The sequence below is a fragment of the Kryptolebias marmoratus genome, linkage group LG16 (assembly GCF_001649575.2).
Source record: "Kryptolebias marmoratus isolate JLee-2015 linkage group LG16, ASM164957v2, whole genome shotgun sequence".
Classification (NCBI taxonomy): Eukaryota; Metazoa; Chordata; class Actinopteri; order Cyprinodontiformes; family Rivulidae; genus Kryptolebias; species Kryptolebias marmoratus.
This window is the reverse complement of record NC_051445.1, coordinates 3,611,985-3,634,877: the sequence shown is the minus strand read 5'-3', so window position 1 is coordinate 3,634,877 and position 22,893 is coordinate 3,611,985. Positions and strand designations below refer to the sequence as shown.

At 39.4% G+C, this 22,893-nt stretch overlaps 2 protein-coding genes across 4 annotated transcripts in view; one reads left to right on the top strand and one right to left on the bottom strand.

Moving 5' to 3' along the window:
- Positions 1 to 18,287, bottom strand: part of smarcc1a (SWI/SNF related, matrix associated, actin dependent regulator of chromatin, subfamily c, member 1a) — a 19,729-nt gene extending 1,442 nt beyond the window's left edge. The window contains exons 1-28 of one of the 2 annotated variants that reach the window (XM_017428611.3): positions 18,045 to 18,287; positions 16,421 to 16,540; positions 16,232 to 16,317; positions 15,835 to 15,916; positions 15,598 to 15,690; positions 15,426 to 15,495; positions 14,801 to 14,870; positions 14,474 to 14,549; positions 14,029 to 14,154; positions 13,098 to 13,216; positions 12,191 to 12,318; positions 11,059 to 11,118; positions 10,905 to 10,942; positions 10,287 to 10,405; positions 9,919 to 9,990; positions 9,671 to 9,784; positions 9,269 to 9,422; positions 8,836 to 8,943; positions 8,566 to 8,628; positions 8,111 to 8,369; positions 7,723 to 7,884; positions 6,776 to 6,831; positions 5,731 to 5,884; positions 5,324 to 5,502; positions 5,010 to 5,144; positions 3,392 to 3,779; positions 2,781 to 2,906; positions 1 to 1,465 (exon numbers count right to left, since the gene is read on the bottom strand). The exon at positions 1 to 1,465 is cut by the window's left edge and continues 1,442 nt beyond it. In XM_017428611.3, coding sequence (XP_017284100.1) covers positions 1,374 to 1,465; positions 2,781 to 2,906; positions 3,392 to 3,779; positions 5,010 to 5,144; positions 5,324 to 5,502; positions 5,731 to 5,884; positions 6,776 to 6,831; positions 7,723 to 7,884; positions 8,111 to 8,369; positions 8,566 to 8,628; positions 8,836 to 8,943; positions 9,269 to 9,422; positions 9,671 to 9,784; positions 9,919 to 9,990; positions 10,287 to 10,405; positions 10,905 to 10,942; positions 11,059 to 11,118; positions 12,191 to 12,318; positions 13,098 to 13,216; positions 14,029 to 14,154; positions 14,474 to 14,549; positions 14,801 to 14,870; positions 15,426 to 15,495; positions 15,598 to 15,690; positions 15,835 to 15,916; positions 16,232 to 16,317; positions 16,421 to 16,540; positions 18,045 to 18,230 — 3,435 coding nt within the window. In that variant the 5' untranslated portion in view covers positions 18,231 to 18,287 and the 3' untranslated portion in view covers positions 1 to 1,373. The remainder of the gene's footprint in view (positions 1,466 to 2,780; positions 2,907 to 3,391; positions 3,780 to 5,009; positions 5,145 to 5,323; positions 5,503 to 5,730; positions 5,885 to 6,775; positions 6,832 to 7,722; positions 7,885 to 8,110; positions 8,370 to 8,565; positions 8,629 to 8,835; positions 8,944 to 9,268; positions 9,423 to 9,670; positions 9,785 to 9,918; positions 9,991 to 10,286; positions 10,406 to 10,904; positions 10,943 to 11,058; positions 11,119 to 12,190; positions 12,319 to 13,097; positions 13,217 to 14,028; positions 14,155 to 14,473; positions 14,550 to 14,800; positions 14,871 to 15,425; positions 15,496 to 15,597; positions 15,691 to 15,834; positions 15,917 to 16,231; positions 16,318 to 16,420; positions 16,541 to 18,044) is intronic. The other variant, XM_017428613.3, reaches the window with a different exon arrangement.
- A 1,527-nt stretch (positions 18,288 to 19,814) lies between these two features.
- LOC112450972 (fucolectin-like) lies at positions 19,815 to 22,699 on the top strand. 2 transcript variants are annotated; one of them, XM_025008683.2, is made up of 5 exons: positions 19,815 to 19,868; positions 20,226 to 20,293; positions 20,736 to 21,030; positions 21,126 to 21,280; positions 22,502 to 22,699. In XM_025008683.2, exons 2-5 carry the CDS (start codon positions 20,230 to 20,232, stop codon positions 22,510 to 22,512), a joined length of 525 nt encoding a protein of 174 aa, XP_024864451.1. In that variant the 5' UTR covers positions 19,815 to 19,868; positions 20,226 to 20,229; the 3' UTR covers positions 22,513 to 22,699. The 2 variants fall into 2 exon arrangements, with proteins under 2 accessions (XP_024864451.1, XP_024864450.1); XM_025008682.2 differs by having other exon boundaries at positions 19,816 to 19,932; positions 22,502 to 22,698.
- The last annotated feature ends 194 nt before the right edge of the window (positions 22,700 to 22,893 follow it).

The following is a 22,893-nucleotide window of genomic DNA, read 5'->3' as shown; positions in this document are numbered from 1 at the left end:
GGGGGGGGTCAGCACCTAAAAACATCTAGAAGCCCACCGTGCTGAGGAAGAGCGTTTGTCACGTTCTGATGTTTCAGTCGACCTGCATCACAGCATCTCTCCCTTTGTACAGGCTGTGTGAAGGTGTGTGTGTGTGTGTGTGTGTGTATGCGGCCTCCAGTGTTCGCCTGAGCTTTAACATTTCTGTGTGTGTTCCAGTGCTCTGGGTGGTGTGACGGGAGGAGGAATGTTAGCTGTCTGCGCTTCCTCTGAAGGCCTCCTAAGCCAATCAGATCAGTAACATTTATTTGAATATTTGGAGGGGGGGACAGTTTATTTGTGCCATGGAGCTCCACTGCTGTCCAAGCACTCTGTTGCTCGTTTGTTTTGTATACATTTCTTTCCATGTGCCATAAATATTAAATTAAACCTGTTTCATGAGCTGCTAATAATTTAAATGACACTTCCCAGCATTGTTTGGGTCAAAGAACGTACACGTACCCTTGTGAAATTGTTCCCAAACTAGTTTCCTGCAGACATTTGACCTACTTGGTGTTAATTTCGTAGCTGAAGGAACTCCAGTCTTCACTGCGTCTGCGTACGCAAACTTTTTGTCCTTCAGTCTTTTTTGCATGTTTTAATTTATGTAACTCAACTAGTCTGAAAGTTGAAATTAGTCCAGAAATAGGCACAACCTGTTGTCAAACATCCCTGTCTTACACACATTCTCACACACACACACACACACACACAGAACTACAGTGTATCATTTAAAGTGGAGCGAGAGGTAGATACTCGATAGGAACAAGGGCAGGCTGGGTCCGCTGTGTGTCTGTCTGAATCTGCCGGCCGCTCGGCACACGGAGCCCTGAAAGTCTCACCTCTGGTCTCACATGCTCCCCCCCCCTAATGTTCTTCTCGGAGGAAGAGGGACCAGACATAAAGCGGTAAATGTTTTTTTTGTTTGCATACAAGGGGAGAAGTTACAGTGTCACCTAAAAACTGCTCTGTTACAGTGAAGAAGGGGAGAACAAATGTTCTTTTTTCCTGTTTAAAAAATTATTTTGGTCTCCTTACTTGGTTTTATGTACACAGGGTCACTGTCTACAGCCTCCCTTTTTGCCCAACAGAGCAGAAAACAGTGTTTATTACTAGAAGAACCTCGCCGCTGTGCCCTGAGAGGAAGTCTGCATGTGTGTTTGTGAAGCTGGGTTGCTTTTGCTGATGAACCCTGAGTGTGAGTCTGTGTGTAACAGGATGAAGTTTATGGCTGCTTTCATGTCAAAGGGAGAAATATTGAGCGGATAACAAAGATCATCGAAAAGGGGCTCATGTTCAGAGACAGAGTTAGCTTTACGAGCATGTGCTTTCGTATGTGTTCGTGTGTGTGGATCTCAGTTATCGGCCACTCGTCCACTCGGAGGCGCCGGAGGACCCACGGGAGCTGGAGGGATCGCCTCAGGCTGTGCAGGCGGAGGGCCAGGATCTGGAGAGACCAGGACACTAATTTTAGAACAAGGAATAAATCTTTACAGGTAGAAGGTGGACCCATCTGATGGAAAGTTGGATAAATGATGAAGACTTATATAAAACGTCCAGTCTGGGTTAAATGTCTTCTGAAAGACGAATGGTGATCAACAATGTGCACGTTAACCTTCAGATCACCGCGTGTCTCTGTGTTCGGGATCAAAACCAGCAGGACCTGGTTTAAGGGAGCCGCCATGTTGTTTTTGTGGACCCAGAGTCTGCCTGCTATGGATGTGGGGCTTTGAGGCCCGCCTACTCCCCCGCACACAATCATGGCGTCACATGACCTTTCGTTTAAACATGAATATCACAACAAAATGTAAATGGATTATTTTTATTTTACAAACAGCAATGTCCTAACAGGACGGGGCTCATAACTTGAACTGGGTCCAGCCTACAGGGAAGCTGGTCCCGTTCCAGGTTAAACTTCTAGGTCTAAATATATTTATATACAATCTATGCTCCGAAGTAAAGTCTGCCACAAAAAATATTTTTCACAATCCGTCTCCTTTAAATAAGAGTTTTGAGTCATGTTTATAATGGTTTTTTTTTACAAAATAAAACTGGATGAACTTCCTCTGTAACTGCTGACTCCATATTTATTTCTAAAATAATTCAAACGTTTAAAGAACAACAAACAATTCCAGTTTGAAAACTCATTTGTTGTCATTTCTAATAAAATTCAAACATTTCTTAGAGTTCATAAAATGTGGCGTAGTATATATTTTTATTAATTTCCAAACTACTTTTTCCATGAAATCATGACTTAATGATCTGAAAACCTGGGATTCTGTTCTGCAGTGATAATTACCTTATTACAATGACTTGAATATCAAGGAAAACAAACTACTGGAATACTTTTATTTATGTAAACCATAAAGAAACCCAGACTAAATGCAGCTGATGTTCAAGCGTTATAAAAGAAACAGCTGTACAGCAGTGTGTTACTATTTGTATGAAACTGCTAATGGGTTTAAGAAATAACTGTTGGTGAAATCACTGCAGACTGCAGTCTGGGTGATATGATGATGATGATGATGATCTAAATGTTCGGCTGTAGTTAATATTTGCACTGAATACTAGCTGTTAATGTGGTGACACCTACAGTATAATTAGTTTTACCTTTAGGTTAAGAACACAGAATTCATTAAACATGCTCAGTGTTTGCTTAACAAAATGTTTAGACAATAAAAAATAAAATAAAATCAAAAAATATGCCTTTAGTCATCAACACGCACTACGCAACAAAACGACAGGGTGGTTTCTGTACTCACACATGCCGTTGGGGGCTCCGGGGTGGCGTGGGGGGATCATGGGAGGAATGCCACCAGGAGGGGGGCCGGCAGAGGGTGGACCAGACATCATACGACCCGGCATTGGCTGACCCGGTTCCACCGGTCCTGCGGTTGGACGGTTCAGAGAAAACTCGTGTAAGACAAAGAAGAAGAGCCACAGTGACCGAGGAGGATTTTCTGCTGTTCGAAAGATGCTTTGGTAAAAATAAAAGCATTAAATCCCCCGTTAGGTCTCTAAAAACAACTGTCTCCAAACATTTTGATGCATTTACCTGAAAGCAGGTATAATTTATATATATAGCATCAATATCAGAAATTTTCCCATAAAGTTTGAAAAAAATGTTTTTGCACAGAGGGAGCATTAAAAACAGGTTGCAGAGCAAACAATGCAACCAACAGTTTGCAGGAAGAACTTCTAGCCAGTGGCTACTTTGCAGTTTTTCTTTCTGGTTAGGTTTTTGAGTTTTATAAACTGGAAAATGTACATCAAGTTTCACAGACTTCTGCCGTCCACAAACAGAGAATAAAAATTACAAGCATAAAAAAACACCAAGGTGGTTTTTATCTTCACACAAACATAACCATCTCACCGGTCTGTCCTGGGTGGTGAGGGGCCATGGGGTGGTGGCCTATTGGGGGGTAACCGTGGTGGATGGCAGCACCGGGCGGGGGCCCTCCATGATGAGGTGGGGGTCCTCCGTGGTGGGGAGGAGGTCCTCCATGGTGGGGCGGGGGACCTCCATGGTGTGGAGGAGGTCCTCCGTGGTGGGGCGGGGGACCTCCGTGATGCATGCCAGGGTGTGGCCCTGATCCAGGAGCCTGCCCCTGTCCTTGAGCCTGGGCGGCAGCAGCTGCAGCAGCAGCCGCAGCAGCAGCTTGCTGCTCCATCTGCTGCCTCGCCTTCATCTCAGCGTATTTCAGCTGCTCCATGTGAAAGGCTTGTCGCTCGGTGAGGAGCTGCTGCCGCTGGAGTTCCAGCTGCACAGAGACACACAGCAAATACGAGGAAACGTCAGTGAATCAAGATCATTGGAACCAAGAACAAGAACCAAAAACGCAGGAACCTTTTCAGGGAACCCAGGCTATTTTATGATATATAAAATGTTCCTTTATAAATTACTTTTCAGTGTAAAGTTCCACTCATGGTTGTTACATATACATTTATTTTGTTAAATTTAGCTGAATGAAAATTTTATATAGAACCGATTTAGAGTCGCCAATTAACCAAACATCGTGAGAAATTTGTTACAATACTTCATCAAAACATGAGAATTTAAAACCAGAAATATTGTCATAGCTGGACTGTTCTAAAGCAAAGAGGCAAAGAATTATCTCTCAACATTTTTAACTGTTTTCCTCCTAGCACATAAAATGAAAAACTATCTGAAAACCGCCCGTGTTTTTGTTTCAGCCTCGGTGTTTAATTAGCAGCAGCACAGGACTGGTTTCACTCCACTTCTCTTCCTTTTTTAAAACAACTCTCTTCATGCAGCGTTTGCAGCTGTGAAACTGGGCTTTGCTCCAGATGCCACCACCAAGTAAACACAGTTTTACGCTCTCAGTAGCATCTCCAGGGATTGTTCCAGGCAACACACACACGAGCTGAATCATTAATTTGTCCCGTCATGCAACTGTTTAAACAGCATCACTAAAACAACTGTTCTGCTCCCGAGAATATTTTATTAGCAACTTAATTTCCTGATAAATAATTCATACTTTAGCTCTGTGGAAAAACTTGGACAATGTAAGAAGCAACTCACCCAGTGGGATCATCTGCTAATGGAGTAAATATTTACTGGCTGCTTGATTAATACATAAACCAGGCAAATGTTTCTTATGACATATTGACACTACATTTGTTACAAAGGATAAAAACAGTAGTCGTGAATTAATAAAAATCCTATCACTGAAGTTAAGACTGTCTATGCTGTCATTATGCACATGGTTTTGTATTTTTACTGGGAATAGATGTTTCCATCATCATTCTGTGGATCAGGAGCTAAAATGTTTTAAAACCATTGATCTAGAGACTATTGATCATGGTTTAATCATTGCCTAAACACTTCTTTTTTCTTACTAGGATTAAATCTTAGTTCATCAGGATAAGCAGTAAATATTTATTTTATATTTCATACTTTTCCCCAGCACTTTGGTGAACTGATGTTATTTTTTAAACTGCAATTGAAATAAGCTTTTAACTTGACTTACGGCTTCCTTCTCCCGGTCCATGATGGTCTCGAGTTCCTCAAAGTGCCTCAGCTTGATCTCCAGCTTCTTCATCTGAGTTTCCACCAGCAGAGCCACCAGAGACTTGATCTTCCTCTCCTCAACTGCAGCCAGGTGCTGAGGAGATGGATGAAGTTAGTTCAGGAGTATCTCAGTATTTGACGAACAAACGTTACAGCATTTGCCACGAGGTTCAGTACTTGCCAATTTTTTCTACACTACATATATCTTACAGCCACAATATCTTAAATGTCCTCAGCACAAAAGAGATGCAACATTATGTGAGCTGGCCTCACCTTGGCCTTGGTGGCAGCAGATGCCAGAGCAGCAGCCGCCGCGGTGGCGATGTTCCCCTCTCCGATGTCGTGTTCCAGTTTCTTCTTCTTGTCCTCTCCTTCCTCTGTAACTGCCTTCTCCTCCTTCTCCTTCTCCTGCTCTGAAGAGGACATCTGCATAGGTTCCTCCTTATCCTTGTCTGAAAAAGGATGAAAATATAAATTATTTTGATTCTCAGCATCTAAACGGAAAAATGTGCTCCAATTAAACAAATTAGTGTTTAAACTTCCCACTTTTGCTGGCTGCATTTATAAAAACAATTGAACATGTGGTACAAAAGAGCAGATTTGTATTTTAATGTCAATAAAATTATATTTGCTCGTTAAAGAAACAGAACTTTGTGACTCTGTTTTTATTGTCCGGTTACCTGCTGAAGCCATTTTAGCCTCCCCTTCTTCTTCGGTCTCTTCTTCGCGCTCTGACGCCTCCACTCCCTCCTTTTTCACCTTTTCTGTTGGTTCTGTCTTGTCACTCTTCTCTGCAGACTCGCTGGGCTTCTCCGCCTCATCTTTCAACTCAGCCTGAATGAGAAGGACAAAAAAAAAACAAGCAATAATAAGAGGCTGGTGCCAGAGGAAATGTGCCAACTTTTCCTCAGGTCTGACAAAAACGATGAGTTGAAACCAACATTTTATGAAGTTTAGTCCGTTGCAGCTTTTGTTCATGACTGAAGAAAGAGCTGCATCGACTGTGATGAACAAATCTAAATGGTTAATAAACCTGCCTTACTGGTAAATGCTGTCACATAACAGCTCAAATCTCAACTTTGGACAAAATGCAAACCTTCTTTAAAGAACTTATAGTTTTCAAACAATGTGTAGCTGCACTTCTGTGTGATAAAACGCGAGGTTTACAACAAAAACTTGAATCAAGAAAAGTGAAAAATGATGCTCTGACTTTTGCTGAACACTGACACAGCTCATCTATACAGCCAGAAAACTTTTTTTGTTTATTTGTTTGAGTTGCCTCAATTATATAAAATATTTGGCATTTTATTTTTAGAGCATATATTGTGTTCCAACAAACAGCTTGTTATTAGGGCTGCACGATATCAGAAAAACTTGCAATGTGCAATATTATTGTTTAATAATATTAAAGCACTTTCTCTCCTGTCACTGCTTTAATCTAAACCTGTCGGACTGACCAAAAATATTATTTGCATGCAGCACATCAGTGAATGGTACTTGAAATATAATGGATTATGTGGAAAAAACATGATTTATTGCAGTCAAAGCAGTTTTTTGTAATATTGATATGACAATAAATTTGAGATATACAATGCAGCCCTACAGTAACATATAAGATGATGCTAGAAGCTCTTACAACATCCTGATCAGTACGAGGCACAAACCACACCGTGCGATCAAACCTTTAATTCTGTAAATGTAAGGAAAGTTCAGTGGTGGTCTCACCTTATCGGCCTGCTGGGAGTCTGTATCTGTCTCCATCTTTTCTGGTTCTGTGGCTTCTATAAAAGTGAAAAAAAGTAAGCATCACTTAAACACAGGAGAAAATGACTGGATTATATATCACATATTACATTTATGATTATATGGCAGCCTAAATATACATAAAGGTTTAACAAAAAAGTGTTGAAAGAAAAACAACTTGATTCATTTTTGACACCCTAAAAAAGCCACGAGGAGAGTTAGGTCGAATAGGATCAACAAGAAAACCTGTTAAAGTATCTCCGCACACATGCCTGGGGCTGAGAGGTAAACCATTTTATGTGCATTTAAACATATGTCAAGAGTCTGAATACTGATTCTGTGGCAGGCGAGTGCTTCAGGCAAAGTGAGACGCTTTAAAGCTTATTGATCTAAACTGTAGGTCACGAGGGCAATAATTCCAGCAGGAGTGCTTTTTTTTGGCAGGGATCATGTGAGCAGTGGTTAAAGTAAACACCAATTTCCAAGACAGCACAAAGCAAACCGAAGAGAAAATCATAGGCGACCAGAGTGATGACCCAGTTTTCTGTTTTCCCTCCTCCCAACCTTCTGTCCCATCTGCTGCTGTTGTTTTAATCCACCGGTTACCACGACAGTATTAAACGCACACCAAACTCTGAACTGCTCACTGCCTGCTAACAAAACCTGATGTCTATCACCTTCACACAACAGAAAGAGCGATGTTCTCTGCCTGGCAGCACAATGAAGACTGTTTGTTCCTCTTTCAGCTTTAATATTCTCAGATCAGCCATTTGCATCAAAGACGGCCTAAACCTCAACGTCGCCCTCTTGGTATTGTGTGTATGTGCTGCCCCCTGGTGGTTGTATGATTCATCAAACTACCTCCCTTTTCTTTCCACAACCTGGCCATGTTTTGTCTCACTTTCTACACCTCTCCTGATGCTGCTCACCAGTCTTTTCTGGTTCTTCGGGGGCAGTTCCAGCAATGCCGCTGCTCTCCAGGCCGAAGGTGGGGTCAACCTTGCCGGTGCTCCTCGCCGCCTCTTGCACCTTCTTCACATGGGCTTCCACCAACTCGGCCGGCACCTCCTCACGCACGCGAGAGAACTCCTCTGCAAAAAGCAGCATCTTTTTCAATCTCTTACAAAAATTAGCAGGACTAATCAAACAATCTTGCGTTGACGACTCGTTTGAAATGTCAGCAAAAGTCAGTGTTTTAAGCTTTTTGTATTTACTCATTTCACTTAATCAGGGTAAAATTTGCACTCTTTTAATGATCATTTTATGAATACACTGCATTTTTCTTGATCTATGCTGCTTCCTCGCACCAGTTCTCACCTAAGGCTGCCTTGGCAGCAGCAGATGCCACTCTGGGGTCCACAACAGAGGCCAGGAAGGCTACTGTGCTCATGACAGGGTTTCCAGACTGGCTGAAGGGGATGGGCTGATAGGCCAAAGGGCCCATGGATGTCTCGGTGCTCTCCAGATACGGATCTTCTATGGGCAGACGAAGGAAGTGCAGGATACATTCATCCTGGGTGCGTGAACCAACATGCTCCGACACTTTGTTCCAGTCGTCTTTGTACATCTCCAGGGCCTGCGAGAGGAGTGGAGACATAAGATCTTGTCATGCAGAGTTTCTGTGCTTCTTCAGGAAATGAAATGACAGAAAAGCACAGGCTGAGATCTAGAGGTGCGAGGTGTACAAAACTTGAAAATGATGAAAAGACGGTAAAAAGAAAAGCATATGGTTGGAAGAACGGATTTTCTTTCCTCTGCTGAATAAAACTCACCTCCAGCAGCAGCAGAGTCTCCTGCTCCGTCCATTCTCTGGTGGTGCTGGCTCCTTTTCCTGGCTGCAAACAAAAGCCAAAAAAAAAAAAATCACATAATGTGCACAAAGGTAAAACGTATAATGAGCAACTGGGATTAAACCATCCATGATTTCTTCATAATGAAATTAATATATATATACACACATACACGTGTAGCTTTTAGATTTATACCATCAGCAAACATTAATGTACAACCTTAGAAAAGGAAATTATATTCAGTCTTCTCACCTTAGTGTTCTTCTTGTAAAGGTCGGGTCGGAGGCCAAAGTTTTGCAAATCAATTGGTTTGTCTTTGTTTTTATCTGCGAAGTTGGGCATCAGCTGTGGAGGAGGAATCTGCAGAGACAAACAACACCGAGCCATTTTAAAGCCTTACAGACCTCTCCAGATGGTTTACAATTCAATGAATAGTATACAAGAGCAAAAAAGAAAATTTAGACAAACTAAAATGCAGTCATTTTTACAGCTGTTTGTTTTTTAAAAAAAGGATAAAAGTGAAGATTTTCATTGTGTTCTTCTGTAAAAACTGTGACCAGTATTGTCACAAATTTTAAAACTGTTTAAAAACAAATCAAAGAATTCACTCTTACAGCGTCCTATAGTTCTGTAAATGAAATCATTTTTACCACTACTTAAAAACGTATTTCTTGTCTTTCCTTACCTGTGGGGGTCGGTGGTTGAGGGGCATGAGGCCAGAGGGTGTATCAGCCAGCACAGTGAAGTGGGGTGTGGGAGGGGGGCCCATGGGCAGTGGGCGACTCTCAGCATCCACCTGGTAATTCACCAAACCCCACTGCTCCAGGAACGCATGGACCCTGATGACAAAATAAAAAGAAGCATTTCCGACTATGCATTTATTATCAAAGTCCTGTATACCCGTAAATCTTTTTTTTCAGGCCTAAATGACTGTTTACTGTTTGTTTACTTGGAGAAAAAGATTAATTTTGCTATTTGAGCAGCTTCAGCACCTTTAATTTATTCTACGGACAACATTTCACAATTAAAAGCTAACTGGGGATGGGAACAACCGATGCGACCAAGACAAACTCCAGATTCAGCACACCTCATGATGGCACAGACGTCCCCGGTCAGGTTTCTGCGGCAGGAAGTGGAGGTGAGGTACTCCTGAGGGTTCAGCCGATATGTGTCAATCATGAAGTTACGGTAAGCCAAATATCTGTTCAGGAGAAAACAACCAAATTATTATTATTATTATGACAGAAAATATTTAGGTTTGCAGCAAAACATTGTATAAAATTGACATTTCTGACTGCATGCAGCTAAAGTACAAATGTGTGAATATAAACTCACATTTCTGGAGTTTTGGACTTATTTTTCCCATTGAAGAACTCGGGCAAGGCTCTTCTCTCAATCTGATGGATGCTAAAAAGAAAGGGAAGAATTTTACATTAATTTATTTTGGTTAATTGTTCAAATAAAACTTTAAGAAAATGTGGATGACTCAGTAACTACAGTACACCACTTTGAATAAAAATTAGTCTTAATCTCCATTCAGGTGGTTTGAGTTTTTAGCATTTTTATCTTGTGTGTCAAAGTGACAGATTGATTTATGAATTTGTACCCGTTTGAAGATTTAAAACTGAACCAATAAAACAGCATTTCAACACAGAATGTTTGTAGTGAAGGCCTGAGGCTTGTCTGATTTCTGGATGATCTACCTGTTGTAATCAAACCAGGCAGCATAACTTGGGATGATGATGTGGTGAGTTTGCTCAGTCACGTTGTCCTCGCTGGCATCCAGCCGGTTGACCTCTCCTTTGCCTTGTTCGTCATCATCCTGCAGACAGTCAGACAGCTTTGAGATACAAAGAAAGAAAATTTAAAAAGGCCCTACTCTCAGAAGGTTCCTAGTATCAACTAAATTTAGAATGGGGAAAGAAAAAACCAACAAAGTGTTTTTTATTCTAATATTTTTATTCTACTGGGTTCTAATCTGATATGATCAATGCTTTTAACCACCAATAAATACACACATTGTTCTGATGCTAAATGTATTTCTTATTTTAGTGTAAGGTTCATAAGCTAGAACTGAAAAATGACATTTCTTTAATGAGAACTGCATCTGAAACCAACAGACAACATTAAAAAACACTAATTCAGAGAAGCTCAACTGTAACAGGCTCTGCCGAAAACAGAATTAATCCATAAAATCCTAAAGCTATTTTATTTATTAGATCCTGTTGGTAGCTGTAGCCCAAATAAAATCATTTAAAAAAGGGCAAACTTCCAACAAATATTAGTTTAGTTTTAAGTTAGACGGTGTTCAGGTTTCTTACCTTTCCACCAGACAGCACAGAATCATCCTCCATATCATCTGAAAAAATAAAAACAAACTTTAGCTAAGACCTATAACATGGCTAAACATGCATTAACTCAATAATGTGAATAAACACATAACTAAGCATGCAAATCCACTTAAAATATACACACCCAAGTCTGCCACATTCCCTCCTTTGACCGGAGTGTTCTCGCTGTCTTTCTTTGAATTTGCTGTATGGAGAGCAAAGAAAGAAAGATGAAGCAAGCGAAAAAAAAGAAAAACTCTTCAAAGAAAGCATAAAGCAGCCGTAAGGCAAAGAGGCATAAAATGACACTTAAAAATAGAAGCTACAATAGACTGAATCAACGTCTTTGTTAGAGAAAATATATATTTTAGGGAGAATAAAGTGGGACACTGCAAATGGGACTTGGTCTAAAAAGAGATTTTTTTTTAAAGTCAGGTTTGTGTGTTTGGTTTTAAAGCACGTCTTTAAATTGGAGTCCAAATAAATTAAATAAAAAACAGAAACATCCTCAGGCAGTTTTGCTTCTTTTCTGACTGAAAGACTATGTGTAGGTTGAGGGCAGGTCAGACGTTTCTTGATGCTGAGTGGACGTTCTTATAATTCTGCTTCAGTGCGTCGTTCTTACAGAAAGAGTTGGATACGATCCACTAAAGATGTGGAAAAAACAAAGACTAGCACAGAATAAAGAGGAGAAATAAATCACTGATGTGAAGGTACGTAAACTAGAACAGAGTCTGAATAACACTCAGTCCAAAATGAGTTTAAAGAGGGCAATCACAGCTGGACTCGGGTATTATTTTAAGTGTGTGTATCCTAAATTAAATAGATGCAAATAAAAACTAATGTGTACTTGTGATATTTTGTGTCTGGTGTTGCTTTGTTTAACAGCAAACTGGCCCACAAAGAACAAATCTATTGTGAGGGGAGTGAGTGTAATCTGCAGGTGAATCCAGCTAACAGAACAGCTCCAAGCTCCTCGGATGAAGATCTTCAGCTACAGAACAGAAGTCCAATTGTTTTTGTTTTTTTAACCTTTTGTGAATTCACAGAAAACAAATAACATCCCAGAAATCTGAAGCTAAAACAAAACTTTGAAGGCTTCATGTGAACAACCTGTACTGGCATACGATCCACAAAATCCTGTTAGTTAATAAATCATTAATTTACTCCTCAAAATCAGTAATTGTTTAACAGTATTGTTGCATACAGTTTTCTAGATTAAAAAAAAAGGTAAAAAATAATAAACAAGTTTTATAAACCGGTTCTTCAGTACTTACTATTCTTGGACATGCAGCCGTCCTCCATGCTGGCACCAGTAGAGGACTCGTCCAAGTCCTTCGTCTCTTCCTCTGTGTCCTCCTCTTCTCCTCTGTGGCCCCGTCGCTTCCAGTGTGACCCCGGGTTCCTAAAGAGAGAGTTAATTTTAGGGTGAGTTTGAAACCGAAACGCACCGCAGCGCAGTCTTCAGTGAGGACATTTTTACTGAGCTAGGAAGACTCAAAGTTAGGCATCTTCAGAATCTGAAAGATGATTAAAATCAGACCAAAGGAGGCATAAAAGGCCACAAAGGGTAAAAATGATCTATGAACGTAAGAATATATGAGTCTGCTGCTCAGCATCAGTTACAGTTCCTCTTTGTAGCAACCAGCTGCCACTTAAACAGGTGACCAATTAAGTCCAGATGTTTACTTTTCACTTTTATATTTCGTTTAAAACAAACATACAATCTATAATTTTGTTGATAAAATAGGTTTAATGTAATTTATTTTATTTATACATCTGTTGCTTTTTTTACGCACCATCAAATCCTAAACTCAACAAAAAGATTATAAGCATTTCGTATACGTGAGTTTCGGTTCAACCAAAACTGCAGGTCAAGGCTTTACAAATCTTTGGATTTGTCCTACAAAACTGAAACTAGTGCATCTCTAATACAAATAATTAATCAGAAGCTTATGATCCAGTACATCTGTGTCATTGATACGTTGGTAAAGAGCCTCACTGCTGAGCTGTGTCACAGGTTCCCTAAATATTTGTTTTATTTTTAGTTTAATTCTACAATAAAGCATAACAGTTTCAATAATACTCGATTAGGTAGGAAATGTGTATTAACCCACAAATGAAAAGTCTTACTCCTATAAGTGATGATTGTAATAAACTACAACACCAAACTGGTCCTCTTACCCCTTCTTTCCTCCCTTCTTACGGGACTCGGCGGGAGTGCTGGGAGGCGAGGGCGAGCGTCTCCTCTTCTTGCCGGCAGAGTTTGCCTTGCGCTCCTTGCGATCAGGTGTACGGGAAGACTGATCAGACAAACCCCGAGCAGCGCAGGAAGCGAGGGATGGAGGATGAGAGAAAGAGCCGCAGAATGAGAGGATGGACTGGCTGCACACACAAGGAGGGGAGGCAGTGGGAGAACAACAGCAGGTGGGGGGGAGGATGTTGGGTGGTGGAGGACACAAACAGGGTTCCTGAACACTGACACCTGACAAAAAAAGACCTTAAACTGTGCTTCACAGAGGTCTGCTCAGTTTCTCTGGTCATGTTAAACTCTAATAAAACTGTAAAAACGACTTAAGATTTGCCGCAGTTTGCTAGTTCTGGTTATTTGCTTTGCTTTCAAAAAACTAATGTAACAAAAAAAACAAATAAATCCTTCTTATAAAAAAATATCTGGTTTGTAAAACCTTTAATTGCATCAGGTTAATCTCAAAACTCATAAAATCATTACATATTCCTTCCTTAAACATGGACAGGAACCCTGAAATTTATTAAAAGAAGACAAAGTGTGAGGAAAAGTTTGAAAAGGGTGACCAACAGACTGAAGCCAGATGTGGACAAAGGAAGACGACAGAACAATCCACACGGCAAAGCTACACGCAACAAAATACAGGCTTGCAACAAAACACGTTCTCACTCAAAAGCATTCACACAAACTCTCAAACTAAAAACAATAATAACAATCATTGAGCTTTCGTACAGTGCAGAAATCAGTAACAGTGTGTAAAAGCTGCTGATATTTAGTGGTTTTGAGGTGTAATGATAAGCCACTACTACCAAACTCTTTATTAAACCTGAAAGTAAAAAGTCAAACACGTGCAGCACAAACATCTACCTCTTCCTCTTTGGGGAAGACCCTCTGTCTGAAGCTGACTGGCTTCTTGTTCTCATCCACCTCATAGTCTTCCTCATTCATCCACTCATTGAAGGCATCCGTGTCTTGAACCCACTTAGCATGAACCTGATGGAAAACAATTAAAGACGAGACACTGTTAAACACAACTGGTATATCAAACTAGATCATTCTCAGATTTATACTGATACTAATACTGATTAAACCAATCAAATTAACTAAAAGTTTTAATGAATTCTACCTTTTCCTTTAACATAAATTAGATATGTTTTGTAATGAGCAGATAATATTAAAGCAGAAGGGCTAACAATTACAGAATGATAATTAAGGAGTATAGAATATATATTTTTGGTAGACAGCCTAATTTTCCTTTCTATTTATTCAACAAAAAGTCAAAGTAAATCTATTTTGGAAGAGGATGCCTCACCTTCCAGGGTCGGTCGGTGCTGAGAGGATCCTCCACATCACCGTCCACCTCACCAGTCGACACCCAGGTGTCGTAACTAACAAAACACAGATCAGCTTCAGGTCAGTGAATTCAGCAAATATGCAGCTGAACCAAAAATAAAAAGCAAAATACGCCTTAAATATTTGATTTTTGTGTGTGTTTTGTTTATTACAGACAAAAATCTGAAGTAATATAGAATTATTTAATTAAACAAACAACAAAAAAACAGCTTGGTATACATTCTATAAAAATATAAAGAATGAAAACAACCCTCCTGGTGTAAAGAAAGGCTCCTTCTGTTTATACCTGTCCGGGTAGAAGCCCCAGTGAATGAGCACCTGCTTGTCTTTCCTCATGACAGGACGCAACCACTCCTCTGAAAAACACACAAAAAAAACAAATACGCTGACAAAAAAAACTACAAAAAAAGGCAAAGCTTACACCTTCATTAAATAACGGCAAGGTTTTTATCTCTTGCCTGCATCTTAAAATACCCACACTGTTCCAATAAGTTATTTTTAGATCCCAAACACAACAACTGTAGCTTTAAAATCATTAGTCAAAGAGCAGACACTAATCTTTAAGTGTTACAGAAATTAACAGAAGAAAAAAACATTTTTACAGTATAATTTTGCTTAAAAATAAAATAAAATGTGAGCGTTGTCTTGTAAATTTTAAGGGCTTTCCTTTAATCATTACAATTGTTTGAATAACAAAAATAAAACTAAACATTTATGTGGCATTAGTTTTAAAAAACCTAAATGCACTTTTAGTTTGAAGTTTATTCTGTAGGAAAATAAAACATGGTTTAGGAAAATACTTCCCACTGAGTTTGATCGAGTCTGAAGCAAAACAATCGTCTTTGCAGAAACATCTAGAGTATCTAATGTACAATTAATGGATAATTCTGTCACAGACATGTTTAACAAACCTTCTTCCTGCTGTGACACAGTCGGGTAGATGTGGTGGGTGGCCTTTGACTTATCCTCAGTGATGGAGCCCTGTGGAGAAAGCAAGAAAAATAAAAAAATAAATACATATAGAGGCAAATACATCACCACTAGTCATCAAAATCTATTCTTCCTGGTTTGATATGAGCTCACCTGGTGTCTTTTGATGATGTCTTTGAGCTTACTGGCTTGTTTCTGCTCAACTTCCGGTGACAAGTAGACAAGGGGCCGAGTCAAGCAGTTATTCTACAAATACAACTTAAAGTTAGAATCAGATTTCCTCAACAAAAAATGTTAAAAACCAAAGGATCAATACAGTCAAATATGCCCAAATGTTGCATGAAGACCATCTACAGCTTGCACCCTGTGTGAAGACGTCAATGCTCGTACCTGGACCAGGTTCTTCTCAACATTTAAGAACATTTCTACATTCCTGTCCATCCGTGAGGGATTCTGCAGGTCGAATCTTCGCCTAAGAGGAGAGTTCAGAAAGCAGAGATATTGTTTGAAACAAGTCATCACTCCTCTTAAAACATAAAAAGGAATCTTTTGAATTTAGATAAGAGACAAACGGTTAATCTAAAGCTAGTTTATTTAAACAAAATGTATTCAATTTTACACCCAACCACCATCATTTAAAAACTGCAAAAGAAAAAACAAAACCATCAAGTTCCAACACAAAAAATATGTTTACGTCTTTCAGCCACTCATTAACAAAAAAGCCACCACGGTCACACCTAAAATGCTCAACAGGCAAAAGTTTGAAGTTAGCAATAAATCCACTCACCAGCCCTGCTCGCTTTTAAATTTGTAAACTGATCCCAAAATGTGACAGAGCGCACCCCCCGCCTTAAAATCCAGAAAACACTTGGCCTGAAGAGAGATGATGAACATGTAGAAAGTGAAATTTTAGCGTTCAAGACACAGCTACGATGGTGGCTCGTGGTTCTATGAAGAGCGATGAGCGTGTGCTTACAGGTAGCTTGGTAAGAGGGGGATTGTTGACCCTCCGTCCAAACACATCCTCCTGGAACTGCAGCAGCTGGACCACCAGGCCAGCCAAAGATTTACTGGAGGGGGAGTCATTCTGCACATACTAAGATGAGACAAAATAAAACAAAAAATTAAAATTCACTAACACTTCAGCAGTGCTAATATACAAAAACACTGGAAGCTGACCGTTTCTGCAGTTCACGATTGCAAAGAAAAAAAAATGCAACTACTTTTTTAACACTTTATATAATGTGTATATTATGTGGAAAAAGACCAAGAGGAGATATATGGACACAGTTAGAGGACATGGATGTAGCTGGAGTGAGGACAGAGGACACAGAAGACAGAGTTAGATGAAGGACGAGGACTTGCTGTGGCGACCACTGAAAAGGGAACAGCCGAAAGAAAAAGATGATATAATGTGTAAATGTATTATGATGATCAGGAACATACAAAACTAACAATAATCCATGCAGACATTAATGTTTATTGAACACATTAACAACAGCAACACACAAGATATTTAAACCATGATAATTTATCAGCTTTTAACCACAATCATGTCTTTCATCCACAAATCTGCAGCTCATATGAGCTCAGTGTTTGCAACAGCAAACTGGATGGCAAAGGATTCTTCCGCAGCATGATTTGTTGTTTTGTCTTAATCACCATGATCTAAGTTAACCGGGTCTTTCGCATGTTATTACTTTCTGGATTGCGACAAATTTCCCCATGCAACGATGAAAATGTCTCATTTCAGACCTGATCTGACAAGAAACACGCTCCTAGCAGAGACTGCACAAACGATTTGATTTCAATTGTTTTCCTGTAACAAATGAGCCTCAGACCAGGATCCACAATCTCTCTGTCGTGTGTTGTTTGGTCCAAACGTTGCCTTGTTTATAATTCAAGCAATCTAGGCGTGATTGTGGGTTTGACTCGGAGCATGAGAGGCTCACTCTTTGTTTGGAAAACTAAAGTGGGCGACAGAAGCTGGAGCCTCCGCTGTCTGACATGTTGCTGTGTTGACACAAAACACTACCCAGGCTCATCAGTTACACAAAACGTGACCGAGCCACCACACGATGGCCTCACGATTAGTTTCTCTAACTTAAATATTATTTACAACAACATAAAAGGCGGGTTGTGCTTATTTTATTCATGAATGGATGCGGTGTCCCGTGACTTTTCCGTTAGCTTCTTGGACCTTTTATTACACATGTGTAGCATATTTTAAATACACTAATAACACACATTTCTTAATATTATAATAAACAGACCGTTCAACTACTGTAAATATATATATATATAACTTTCATCTTCAGTGCGTTACGAATAGCAACACTGACTGAGCAGTTAGCGAGCTAACTTTTAAGCTAGTCGAAAAGCTAAAGTGGAGACATGTTAATTATTTCGGCGTCTTTTGCAAAAGGAGAACGCCCCTGCACATTCAGAAATAAGTTTCTATATACAGATAAACTTGAGAAAGTTCGGCTCAGGTTAGCTTTGCGTGGCTAAAGCTACGAGATAAACCAGCGCTCCATTGTGCAAACGAGACGCGGGCCTTTATAGAAATCAATGGACGAGCAGCGGCTAAGCTAACCCACCTTCTTGTAGTGCTTTCCGATCCAAAGCCGCACCGTCTCCAGCTGGGATATCGTCTCCGAACTTTCCCAAAATTTCGAAGAAGGACCACCGTCTTTCTTTCGTCCTACAGCGGTTCCGCCGCCCACCGGACCCGAGGCTGCTCCACCGGAGCCCGTTCCGCCTGCTGTTGTCGCCGCCGTCGCCATTGTGTGTTTAGCTCACTGCGTTGTCTTTCTCCTCCACGGCGTCCCTCACCGTGCAAGTTTTCAAATGACACTGCGCAGGCGCAAAGGTGTTGACATGGTTCGCTAAGGCTTATGGGAAATGTAGGCATCAAATTTATTGGCGGAATCAGAAGCAATGTTACGGCATGTCGGAAAATAAATATTATTATCGCAATAACCACGTTTTTGACAGGTGTCTTGCCAAGGTAGTTTTACAAAAAAAAAAAAATCACAGCCATGAGGCACAGATTTGATCATGTTTTATTTTGTCATGTTCATTTTATCAAATATGTGACCCCCTCTAGTGTCATGATTGGAAATAATGAACTTGTTGGCTTGCCGTGTTTGCAGTGTTAGCACTCTAGTATGCTCGGAAAAATGAGGACGCGAAAAATGTCCTCATATTTCCACAGGTCCTGATAGTGAAGGTGTGTTATCATAAAAATGTCCTGATATGCCATAAAAACAAGTACACACACACCTGCAGAGGAATCATTATTATTCCACCTGGCAAGACATTTGCAGTGTTGAAAGGAAGACAGTCCGATAAAGAAAATAATTTATTTGGTCACAGTTTGCAAATCCTTTCTGGTCATGAAACAACACTCATACAACTTCCACCAAAGGGTGAGCGCCCCCTCTGGTGGAAACTGGTTATTTCAGGTGATATCTTGGCACGAGACCTGTCAGTTTTTGCCAGGAAACACAATATTTATTTTCCAATACGCCCCTTATGGGATTCCCTAGTTTGCAAGTAAATCATTTACCTGTGTGCTTTAAGCTTTCCCATGGCCTAACACCCAAATACACAGATTTTAAATTTTTGTGCAATAAATACTGACAGACCATCACTCCCAACACACACACACACACACACACACACACACACACACACACACACACACACACACACACACACACACTTGCAGTGGAATCATTATTACTCCACCTGGCAAGACAGTTGCAGTGTTAGCCAAATTTTACTGTTTTATCTTTACTCAGAAACTGAACAAGGAAATATTAAAGTGTGTTTATTTGACAACTGACAGTAAATTTCAAGTGGCACATGTGGAACTATCAAATAAGTAGATTGAATTAAAACAATAAACAAAATAAATGTTAAGGTTTACTTTGGGGCAATATGTGAACCAAAACCCAAAAACACTTACATTCATGACAGTTTGATTTTTTGTTTGTTTTTAAGAAACGGGACATACTGCAACCATTGATTAATAGAATGCCAAAGCCACAAGACCTGTGTGGAGGTTTAAGCTTTCCGTGGAGGAGTTTATCAGTAACACAGTTAAAACACTGTCGTCAACTTACAGTAAATGAAGCGCAAGAGCTGGCTGAGAATAGGAAAATATCTTCATGGTAAAATAATCTGTGAGTCTAAATGATTTGACTCGTCCTCCGTCACTGCAAACACGTGATTACCCATATCCTTATTTTTAAAAACGTTAAACGAAAAAAGTACTGTTTGCTCTGAGAGTGCACTGAACTTAGGTAAACATTTCACAACAAGTCTTGTGATGATATTTTAAACCTTTTTCGAATAAAGAGGAGTAGACTGCACAGTGCAACATGATTGGATGACTTATAAACCGCAGTGTTTTAAAGGTAGGTACCAGACTTTGTTACTGAAAATCTTCATGACAAAACATCTGAACTCAAAGGACTTTGGGTAAGCACTTTAATTTTCTCATTTCCTCAGTTTGCCTTTTTATCAGGTCACTGGTCTTAGCCTGAATTCATCTTCACCTCCATAAAACACTGACTTTATAGTGAAAATGTGAGATATGTAAAGGATGCTCAGACCAACAGCTTCCCAATAGCTCAGTGTTTGTTATTGAAGTTAACAAAATAAATCTGTCATTAAAGTTGCTCCTTGGAGATAAATAAAGTGAATTAAACTGGACATTCACTGAAAACACTTAAAGTTTGTTAACAAATGTTTGTTTTGTCTGTTTTAACTAGAATTATGAAACACTTAATATTACTTCATCTGCTGCTCTTCTTGCCAACATACTCAGCTTCCACTTACCGTAAGTATGCTGTAAAAATACCTGTTATATCACCTACCACCTCTGTTTCCATCAGCACAGTATGAAAGGTGGAGAACCTTGGTTCTAAACTTTCTAACAGATAGAACTGAGACCTAAAAGTTATGGTTTTTAATTTAGTTATTTTATGATTGCCTAGGCCTAGTTTTAAAGCGCATAAAAATATTTGTTGTTTTGCAAGAACTGAGGCTTAAATTGTGCTTAAAGTTGTGTTGGTTTGCGACTTGAGTTTAAAGTTTTGCTAATTGTGGAAAAACCTTTATGAGTGTAAGCAATCATAAAAACTGTAACAGTAGCTGAGACAGAATAATGGCAAAAACATTCAAATCTAATTACAATAAGACAGCTGGAACATATATATTTTCAGTGACTACATGAATCTCTTAAGAAGAAAAATAAATATGATATTGTTTTCTCCTTTCAGAAAATGTGGCTCTGCGTGGCAAAGCAACTCAGTCTCAACAACATATGGGACCTTGGGGTTTTCTTAGTGCTGCCTACAATGCTATAGATGGAAACAGAGATCCTGTCTTTAAACATGGATCATGTAGCCACACTGAAACACATGTCAACCCCTGGTGGAGAGTGGATCTCCTTGACTCTTATATAATTGACCACATCATCATCACCAATAGAGGAGACTGTTGTGCAGAGCGGATCAACGGGGCACAGATTCACATTGGCAACTCTTTAGAAGACAACGGGACTAGAAATAGTCTGTGAGTGATGATTATTAGTTACAGTGTGATACAACGTACATCTACAACTGATTGACTTCTGAAAATCGTAATTACAATTTTTTCTTTCTTTTTAGGGTTGCAACAATTCAATCAATCCCAGCTGGAGGCTCTCATAAAATATCTCTTTCTCCCACTGTGGAGGGACGTTACGTGGTTATTTCAATACCTGGTGCAGACAAGACTCTGACACTCTGTGAAGTGGAGGTCTATGGTTACCGTCTTCAAACAGGTGAGACCTGCTTTCTTTAACTCCAGTTTCTTCTGCAAACACGTTAGTGTTGGATCTGACCTCATGACAGGTGTTTTTAGAGCTGTGCATAGATTGGTGTTAGACTCACAAACCAACTAGTTGGTTAACTTTTTTAATAATCTTAGATGACTAAATACTTGTACAAAAAATGTGAAGAGAACCAAGATAAAAAAAATGTTAAAGCTGCTGCCAGTGGGTCATTAGGATCACTATGGTAACTATGCACACCTGTCTGTCACTCCCTGACAGCACTCTTAATAAGACAGACATGCTAAAAATTAGGCCTCAGACAATCAGCCACACTGCACAAAAACTTCAAGTTGTATTGAAAAAATGACCAAATTATAACCGGCAGACCGGTCTGGTCACATGTCAGTTAAAAAGATCCTTACTTTTGCTTTCAACAAAAAAATTCTGAGCTCAGATACAATGAAAGTCAAGGAGAGTTTTATACTTTGCACTCAGGGGATTTCTGAGAAAATTAAAGAAATAAGAGACAACAATACCTGAGACAAGACAACAATGCCTACTTTTTATTATAAAAAATGTAAAGTTTGTAGAAGCAAAGTGAGTTTATTTGCAAAAGTTTGGGAAAATTTTGACAGCTCAAAAGTTGGTGTGTGACACTATCAACACTCAGTCTGTGGTAGAATATCCAAAAATCATAAAACTTAAAATGCAATTGTGGAAAACACAATATCAAAATATCTTTGTAGTCACGTAAAGTTCAATATTCTACAACTCGTCTAAGCTGTGAAAAATTATTTCCACTATGTGGAACTCCAACAAGTGCTGTTGTTTAAAACTATTGTTTTAATTTTTGCCTTTCTTTTACTTGTATCACCAAAATCCCATTGTTGTGTAATTGGACATTTTCCACATTTTTTGGCAAATTTTGTGTACGTATGTAACGATCTGATACAGAGAGTCATATTTCTGATTTAGATGCACATTCTGAGATAATTCTGCTTGGGCTTTTCCAAAGCTGCTGGAGGAGGAGTAAATTAAAACTTTGGTGAAAGTAAAAGAATAAGAAGCAAATAGTAATACAGGGTGATTCAGTGTTTATATGTTGGCACTCATAATTATCTGTTACTTATACATCCCTGGAATGAGCGACAAAATAAAAATAGTTGGTAATTTCAACGTCCTGACATACAAAAATCAGAGCCTCCTTTGTCCAATCTCTTTCTCTGACAGGTGTGCTGTGATCTCAAGAATCTCTCCATGTTTCACTGAAAACTTCCAGTGTGATGGGATGGATGGTCGATACATTAACATCGTCATACCTGGAAGAAAAGAGTATCTGACTCTGTGTGAGGTGGAGGTGCTCGCCTCCAAATAACAGATAGTCTGAAAATGCTGAAAGATGTTGAATAATAAAACAACATTTTGCTCTGAACCCGTTGGATGCTGATCAATCAATCAATCAAATTTTATTTGTATAGCACATTTCAGCAGCAAGGCATTTCAAGGTGCTTTACATAATTAAAAAACAAAATAAAAACAGCATGTGACATTGAATAAACAGTAAGAAAGAGACAAACATCAAAACCCCGCACTCTAACCCTAATTTAGCCATAAGCAACTCT

Bases quoted from the DNA above. Each gene is read 5' to 3' on its own strand.
- LOC112450972 (XM_025008682.2), top strand. From the start codon at position 19,841: ATGACTTATAAACCGCAGTGTTTTAAAGGTAGGTACCAGACTTTGTTA. The intron at 19,933-20,225 runs GTAAGCACTTTA...TGTTTTAACTAG, and splicing joins CTGAACTCAAAGGACTTTGG to AATTATGAAACACTTAATAT. The intron at 20,294-20,735 runs GTAAGTATGCTG...TTCTCCTTTCAG, and splicing joins ATACTCAGCTTCCACTTACC to AAAATGTGGCTCTGCGTGGC.